Raw genomic sequence first — 8903 nt, 5'->3', positions numbered from 1 at the left:
TTTTTGCTTATGTGGTGCTGAGGAATCGAACCCAGGGCCTTGAGCATGCAAGGCAAGCGCTCTACCACTGAGCCACCTTCCCAGCCTCCCCCACTTTTTTTTTTAAACCGGTCCTAAGGCTTGAACTTTGGGCCTGGGTGCTGTCCCTGGGCTCCTTTTGCTCGAAACCAGCACTCTACCACTTGAGCCACAGTGCCACTTCCTGTTTTTTTTTAATTTTTTTTTCTGTGATTAATTGGAGACAAGAGTCTCACAGACTCTCCCTTGGACCACCACTGACCCTCAGATCTCAGCCTCCTCACTAGCTAGGATTACAGGTGTGAGCCACTGGCACCTCACTGTGCTCTGACTCTTGAACTATACCTTCAGCCTATCTTTTTGCTAGTTATTTGGGAGATGGAATCTTGAGAACTTTCTACCTCGTGCTCACTTTGAACCATGATCCTTCCATGTCAGTCTCCTGAATAGCTGGATTACAGACACGATCCACCAGCACCAAGTATGGAAGAAGTTTCTTAGATTAAGAATTCTCAAGCCGGGCGCTGGTGGCTCACGCCTGTAATCCTAGCTACTCAGGAGGCTGAGATCTGAGGATCGTGGTTCAAAGTCAGCCCGGGCAGGAAAGACCGTGAGACTCCTATCTCCAATAAACCACCAGAAAACCGGAAGTGGTGCTGTAGCTCAAGTGGTAGAGTGCTGGCCTTGAGCTGAAGAGCTGAGGGACAGCGCCCAGGCCCAGAGTTCAAGTCCCACGACCGACAAAACAAAAAAAAAATAGAATTCTCAAATATTTTAACTGTGTATTTCATTTGTTTTGTATCTTGGAACACCATTGTCACAGAGGTTATACTAAGGACAATATTATTAGCAGGAAACAGACTGTATTATATGTATACAAGAAAAAATACACAACAAGAGCTGGTCATGCACCTACCTAGCATATATATTATATATGTTTAAAAATATTTATATTTTGTGGCCATCCAGTGATGTGTTCAAATTATATTCTTGCAGGCTTTTTTTCAGGTGAGGAATACTGTGTCTATCACTGAACAACTTTCATCTTCTTGGATAAATGACTTTTGTGCCAGTGATACCAGAATCCTACAGCCATGTTCTTGCAGAGTTTGAATCATTGGATCCATTACTCTCAGTCCTGCGGCTGGACTCCAGTCGTCTAAAGGTGAACTTATATTAGGTTCATTTTTGTGTTCTTTCTGTTACATTTGCCTCTGCCCTCTAGTCTTTGTTTTGTGGATCTTGATGATCTTACCTGTTTTTGCCATACCTTATGTAGAAGTAGCATATTCTTTCTTAATTTATTATTTTTTGAGCTGTCATTTGAATTATTTCCTAGCCATGATACTGATTATTTAATTTTTCTCCTTGTCAGTAATCTTGCTGTCTTCCTTCAGAAAGCAATATATAGTACTGAAGTTAAAATAGTATAAATGGGTATGGGTCATGACACTTTGAAAAACATGACCTACTGCAGTTATTCAAACCAGGGAGTTTGATACAACCCTGTTTTAGGGGGCAAATATGAACTCTGGGAAGCACATGCTTTCTGGATTCTTTTGATTAAATCTAGGAATAATGTGGTGGAGAACAAAGTAATACAGTAAAATGGTCAGCGATTTTTTTTTTTGTTTGTTTTTGTTGGTCGTGAGGCCTGAACTCTGGGCCTGGGTGCTGTCCCTCAGCTCTCCAACTCAAGGCTAGCACTCTACCACTTGAGCCACAGCGCCACTTCCAACTTTTTTTTTTTTTTCAAGAGGCAATGACCTGCAGGTCTTTATTCTAGAATATGAAGGGCCATGTTGTATCCACCCACCCCCAAATTTTACCCTTTCATTAATGAGGTCCCTCCATACACTTCCAACTTTTTCTGCTTGTGTGGTGCTGAGGAATCGAACCCAAGGCCTCCTGCATGCAATGCAAGCACTCTACCACTGAGCCACCTTCCCAGCCCATGGTCAGCAGTTTTGAGGATTGATAATTTAGAAATATTTTTAAGCTACAAGATTTTGGTACTCTCTTTAGAGATTAGTGAGCTTGTTGGGCTTAGTGATAGTAGTCTAATGTCAGTATGCAGGCTCTCTATCTTTCCTGTTCTACCACATCCATTTATTAGTTTTAGTCACAGTTGTAATACATGTATCCTGGCTCCTGTACAAATATCTCCATTAGCTTCCTCAGCAAGATTGAGAGGGCCTACCAGATACTATTATTGAAAATGAACAACTTGTGGGTGGGGACTGGAGGGAAAAACTGGAGAGAGTGAGGGAAGGGTTAACATTGTCCAAAAAGAAATGTACTCATTACCTGACTTATGTAACTGTGACCCCCTCTGTACATCATCTTTATAATAACAATTAAAAAATAAAGCATTCAATTAGAAAAAAAGAATGAAAGGGCCAAAGAAAAAGTTTTCTTCAGATTGCCTTTCATATGGAAGTTAGAGCTTCCTAAGAAGCCCTCATCAGGCTGGGACTGAGTCACATGGCTACTCCTGGCTGTAGGGGAAACTGAGAAAGTGAACTTGTAGGTTTTTCCTTTTCTGTGGTAGAAAGTAACAAAGTTGAAGGGTATTGACAATGGTTCTTAGCCAACCAACCACACTTTTGTGGCAAGGAATTTGATACAACATAGCAACCACTTTGTCTGGTCTATCAAGAGAGAAATCAGCAGGCTGAGGGTATGGATGGAGACATGGTAGCCCAGCAGACCTGCATCTGTGTCTTCTGAGGTCTAAGGGGTATGGTTGTTTTGTGGTGATTGTATAGACTAAATGATTAATGTGGTTACATGATCCCCTGATAACTTTCTTGGTTTTCCCCTGTTGTGGACTGTATTGGAATGACCTAGCTAGATTACACAAAATATGAATGGTCTAATAACAGAAAAATTACTTACGCAATTGAGCCTAGTCAGCCTTTTTAAGATTCAACTAAAAGTTTAGAAACAGAATGTTCTTTGTTTGATATTTTTCAGAATGTTAGAATTAGAGGATGAATACCATTATATTGTATCCATCTCAGCAGGGAGTGGAATGGGGAAAGACGGAAACTTAGCACAGATCCTCTAGATTTATTGCCAGAAGACTATTTTTTTGGTTACATGCTTAATTATCTCACCTGTGCCTCCACATGTTTTTAGTGCACGAGCATAGCTGTGTCTCGGAAATGGTTGGCTTTGGGCAGTTCAGGAGGAGGACTCAATCTCATTCAGAAAGAAGGCTGGAAGCACAGACTTTTTCTTTCACACAGGGTAAGACCAAGGGCAACCTTGTCATATATCATGAGGAGTATCTTTCATAAATGTGAATTTCTCCAATATAATAAATCATTTTGGATAAGAGAAGAATGTAAAATTAGAGATTTAAAAAATGTTTTTCCTTTGGTGCCTTAGGAAGGTGCAATAGCTCAGATTGCCTGCTGTTCACATGATGATGATTATGTTGCTGTAGCTACCAGGTAAGAAGCTGTTTTAAAAGTATCTGGTCTTTCCAAATGCATTTTAAATCAACAAGTGTGTTTGTTAGGGTCAGTAACCATTGCAGTTTGCCTGAACTGTTCCTGTGTTAGCAATGAACTATCTGTGCGTTGGGAAACCTTTCAGTACCTATTTATCCATGTGGACATTTGATCAACCTAATGTTTGTGAAACATGTTAATTAAGGTGACAATACTCTAAAGGCCTTAAAAAAGGGAACAGAGATAATTTAGAACACTTAAGTCCTATTTCACTGTTTTGTTGACTAAAACAAGGAAGTCCTTGACTTTTTGCTTCCTTTTTCCTGAAGAACAGGAGTTACTTACTGTCATTGATATTGTAATGCCATAAAATTGTATCTTTACCACTGCCAAAAATTTGTTTCTTGTGAACTTAATTTTTCAGTCAAGGTCTCGTAGTTGTTTGGGAATTAAATCAAGAGCGTCGTGGAAAACCAGAACGAATTTATGTGTCTTCAGAACACAAAGGCCGAAAAGTTACAGCTCTCTGTTGGGATACAGCTATTCTTAGAGTTTTTGTAGGTGATCATTCGGGAAAAGTTTCTGCCATCAAACTCAACACTTCTAAACAAGCAAAGGTGAGGATCCACTCTAGCTTTCTATGTATGTGCTGAGGAAAAAACATGTTCTTATGGAACTTTAAGTTATATACACAATTTTATCAACTATTCCTTGGAAGAGATCTAAAGCTCAGATGTAGATTTTTTGAGTTGTAGTACTTGCAGTAGCCTATTTTAACCACTTTCTTTGTCTTTTTTTTTCTTTTCAGTAGTAGGGCTTAAAAAACTGAGGGCCTCATATTAAGCTGATGCTCTGCAGCTGAGCAATGCTTTTACCCCTGGTAGCCAATTTTAGTTTGCTATTTTTGTATAATGGTTTCAATAATTTGCATATAATCTATTCCATTACTCCTTAATTTGTTTTTATGACTCATTTAAATAAAATATTTTTTAACACTGAGCTATTAAGAAGTAAAAGATGTCCATTTATTGGTTTGTGGATCAAATGTTAAATATAGAAATGGCACCAGTTGCTCATGCTCATGGCCCCTGTGTAAAGTAACTTATGGGTATAGGATTATTTTCTCTCAAGATGGCTTCCTGCTACACTTACTCAGACATTCAGGTTACTCTAACAGAATGCTCTAGTCTATTATCAAAAGAGAGCAGATCAACTTCACGTGATCCTGCTCCCCTAAGGCCATTGTAGCAGAAGTGAAGAGGTAGTGGTGTGTGTGTGTGTGTGTGTGTGTGTGTGTACAAGCGTGCACTTGCACGCATGCGCGCGCGCGCACACACACACACACACGCACGCACGCACGCACGCACCAGTATTGGGGTTTGAACTCAAGACCTGAGCACTGTCCCTGAGCTTATTTGCTCAAGGCTAGTTTCTAACACTTGAGCCACTTGCTTTTTGGTGGCTAATTGGAGATAAAAGTCTCATGGAGGGGGCTGGGAAGGTGGCTCAGTGGTAGAGCGCTTGCCTTGCATACCTGAGGCCCTGGGTTCAATTCCTCAGCACCACAAAAGCAAAAAAAAAAAGCCAGAAGTGGCGCTGGGCTCAAGTGGTAGAGCGCTAGCCTTGAGCTGAACAGCTGAGGGACAGTGCCCAGCCCCAGAGTTCAAGCCCCATGACTGGACCCAAAAAAAAAAAAAAAGAAAACACTTGTCTTTAAGCCGGGCACTGGTGGCTCACGCCTGTAATCCTAGCTACTCAGGAGGCTGAGATCTGAGGATCGCGGTTCAAAGCCAGCCCGGGCAGGACAGACCGTGAGACTCCTATCTCCAATAAACCACCAGAAAACCGGAAGTGGCGCTGTAGCTCAAGTGGTAGAGCGCTCACCTTGAGCTGAAGAGCTGAGGGACAGCGCCCAGGCCCAGAGTTCAAGCCCCATGACCGACCAAAAAAAAAAAAAGTCTCATGGACTTTACTGCCCTGGCTGGCTTTGAACCGCCATCCTCAGATCAGGAGGCTGAGTAGCTAAGACTATGCCATGAGTCACTGGTACCTGGCAGGAATTTGTCTCCTATTGTATTCCTATGTAGAATCATGGCAGAAAAAGCATTCTAGCTACTATTTGACTAAATTCTGCCTTAATAAATACATCAGAGCCGGGCGCCAGTGGCTCATGCCTGTAATCCTAGCTACTCAGGAGGATGAGATCTGAGGATCATGGTTCAAAGCCAGCCCGGGCAGGAAACTCCGTGAAACTCTTATCTCCAATAAACCATCAGAAAACCGGAAGTGAAACTTATCTCCAATAAACCGTCAGAAAACCGGAAGTGGCACTGTAGCTCAAGTGGTAGAGCATTATCCTTGAGTTGAAGAGCTGAGGGACAGCACCCAGGCCCAGAGTTCAAGCCCCACGACCAACAAAAATAAATAAATCAGACTATTCTTCTAGCTTTGGCCATCAGGATCTATCAGAGTTGTCATTTGATTCCTAATATATTTTCAAATCCTACACATTGTCTAGAATTAATTTGTATTTTTTCCAAAGGGAGTTGAATTTGTCAGTTCGTGAAAAATTCCCTATGTTTCAGACTAGATTTATCTTTTATATTTCCTCCTGTAAAATTGGGTAGTTACAAACAGAGCCTTAAATTTTTCTTTAATTATGTATCACATTATTTCACAACCTTTTTTTAAATTTTCATTTAAAATCTTTTTTCTATTGTAAAGATACTGTACAGAGAGGTTACAGTAATGAGTACATTTCCTATGGATCATTGTTACCCTCTTCTTTGTTTTTCCCCTACCATCCCTTCCATCCCCATCTCCCCTACTCTTCCCCCCTCCCAAATTGTAAAGTTTGTCTTCAACATAGTGTCTTGTACATCTCCTTGCTACAATGGGTCAACCTGTATCCTTTTTCCAGCATTCTGTTATTTTACTTCCCCTTCCCGAATTAGAAACATCACAAACCTTTTGAGTAAAGCTTCCCATAATTTTGTAGGAAAAAAATTAAATTTTGATTTATGTTAAAATTTTATTTTAAAAGTTAATTCTATTTAAAAGGTGAATAGGAGGAGATTATGTGTAGGTGAAGTAAACATTTTCTTCTCTTGTCATTTTTAGGCTGCTGCAGCATTTGTGATATTTCCTGTTCAGACTATAACAACAGTTGACTCCTGTGTTGTACAATTAGATTATTTGGATGGGAGACTGCTTGTGTCTTCACTTACTCGATCCTTCTTGTGTGACACTGAGAGGTATACTGACCAACCATGAGTCATCAGATATGTAAAATTTTAGTGTCTTTGAAATTAACCCACACTCTCCCGATTAATTATACAAATAATAATAATGAACCAGTTAATTACAAGCTGACAGAAGTAGAGAGCAAGTAGAAGAAATTGAAATTGTTCAGTGGATAACTAAGACATGAATTTAATGAACCCTATCATGAGGCTTATTGTAAGTGTCAGGAAAGAAGGCCAAAGGCTTGTTTTAATATAGGGAATCACAAAGGCTTCCTAGATTTTTATTGTTGTTATTTTTAAAAATTATTGTGTAGTTAATAGAATTGTACTAAGGGTAAATTAGATGAAGAATTATTCAGAACTTTGTGAATCTTATAGATATTTCACCAAAATGTCCAGGGTAGAACAACAGCTACAGTGAGTGGCAGGGAAGTACGTTAGAGGTAGTTATGAAGTGCCAAAACAGAATAGGAAACAACTTGAAATGAGTATACTATGACACTGTGTCAATGTTCCTCAGCTGTTTTCATTGCCTTGAAATTTTTACTGGACATTTTTTTCCCTCCACTGGCTCTGGCTAGTTTATTTCTCAGGATAATCCCATCTTGAAAACATGTGAGGGAAATTTTTGAGCATACACGAAACAAAGGAGAATTGTATAATGAACCCCCATGTATACATTTCACAGAGTTTTGGCTAGGTGTGTTGCAGAAAGAGAAGGTCTCTCCTTTTTTGTCAGTCATGGGGCTTTCACTAAAGGCCCAGGAACTGTCCAGAGCTTTTTCACTCAAGGCTAATGTTTTACCACTTTGAGCCACAGCACTACTTCCAGTTTTCTGGTGGTTAATTGGAGGTAAGAGTCTCACAGACTTTCCTGCCCAGGCCAGCTTTGAACCATGATCCTCAAGTGTTAGCCTCCTAAGTAGTTAGGATTACAGGTGTGAGCCACCGGTGCCTGGTTAAGAAAGAGTCTCTTTCTGTTAGCTAGAATTCAACTTGAGGGATCATAGATAGCACATGAATTAAAATTTTCTTTGACAATGTAGAAAGTAGGTTTAATGAGATACACAAATAAGAATGAGTTGACTATATTCTTCAGCAACATTCATAGAATTGAAGTTTTAAGCCAGTCTGGGCAGGAAGGATCTGTGAGTCCCAGGATAAAGACTGGAGGTGTGGCTCAAATGATAGATCACTAGCCAATCAAGCAAGTCCAGCAAGTGTGGGATCCTGAGTTCAAGTTTCAGTACTGTCAAAAAAAACCCAAAACAGCTGGGTACCAGTGGCTCACACCTATAATCCTAGCTACTCAGGAGGCTGAGATCTGAGGATCATAGTTCAAAGCCAGCCTGGGCAAGGAAAGTCTGCGAGACTCTTATCTCCAATAAACCACTAGAAAACTGGAAGTAGTGCTGTGGCTCAAGCGGTAGAGCGCTCGCCTTGAGGTGAAGAGCTGAGGGATAGCGCCCAAGCCCAGAGTTTAAACCCCACGACCGACCAAAAAAACCCAAAAAACAACCCTCCCCCAAAAGGCATGTAATTCAATATGTTGGAGTCAATCAAGTTTCTCAATAAGAATGATGGAGGCAAGTTATGAAGAGTACAGAAGTGTTTAGGGTGGCTGGGAAGGTGGCTCAGTGGTAGAGTGCTTGCCTTGCATGCATGAGGCCCTTAGTTCGATTCCTTAGCACCACATATGCAAAAAGAAAAAAGCCGGAAGTGGCGCTGTGGCTCAAGTGGTAGAGTGTTAGCCTTGAGCTGAAGAGCTGATGGATAGCACCCAGGCCCAGAGTTCAGGCCCCACGACCAGATCCCCCCCCCCAAAAAAAAAGACGTGTTTAGGAACAGGCAACTAATTTTCAGTTCCTGTATTCTCAGGAGCATATCTAATTTATATAATCCTAAAGGAACAGAATGTTCTAAGGTACAGTTTCAGAAGGACCTGGAATTTTGAAGAATGTGAGGAGTTTATTGGGTGTTTGCACTGAGCGAGTGGCTTGGAGACAGTGTTGGAGAAGCAGATTAATAGCTTCCATAGAAAGCCCAAAGAATAATGTGTACTGTTCAAAATGACTTGGGAGCCAGGTGCTGGTGGCTCATGCCTGTAATTCTAGCTACTCAGGAGTCTGAGATCTGAGTATCAAGATTCAAAGCCAGCCTGGGCAGGAAAGTCTGTGAGACT

At 40.8% G+C, this 8903-nt stretch overlaps 1 protein-coding gene across 1 annotated transcript in view; it reads left to right on the top strand.

Annotated features, from left to right (window-relative positions):
• Positions 1-1019: 1019 nt before the first annotated feature.
• The window catches only part of LOC105988034 (Hermansky-Pudlak syndrome 5 protein-like), a gene marked incomplete at its 3' end in the record, with an annotated part of 11185 nt that continues 3301 nt past the window's right edge, over positions 1020-8903 (top strand). The window contains exons 1-5 of the mRNA XM_013019530.1: positions 1020-1183; positions 3160-3270; positions 3412-3476; positions 3901-4093; positions 6597-6730. Of these exons, the coding sequence (XP_012874984.1) occupies positions 1076-1183; positions 3160-3270; positions 3412-3476; positions 3901-4093; positions 6597-6730 (611 nt within the window). The remainder of the gene's footprint in view (positions 1184-3159; positions 3271-3411; positions 3477-3900; positions 4094-6596; positions 6731-8903) is intronic.

The sequence above is a fragment of the Dipodomys ordii genome, unplaced genomic scaffold (genome assembly GCF_000151885.1).
Source record: "Dipodomys ordii isolate 6190 unplaced genomic scaffold, Dord_2.0 Scaffold46, whole genome shotgun sequence".
Lineage (NCBI taxonomy): Eukaryota > Metazoa > Chordata > Mammalia > Rodentia > Heteromyidae > Dipodomys > Dipodomys ordii.
This window is presented reverse-complemented; position numbering and strand designations above follow the sequence as displayed.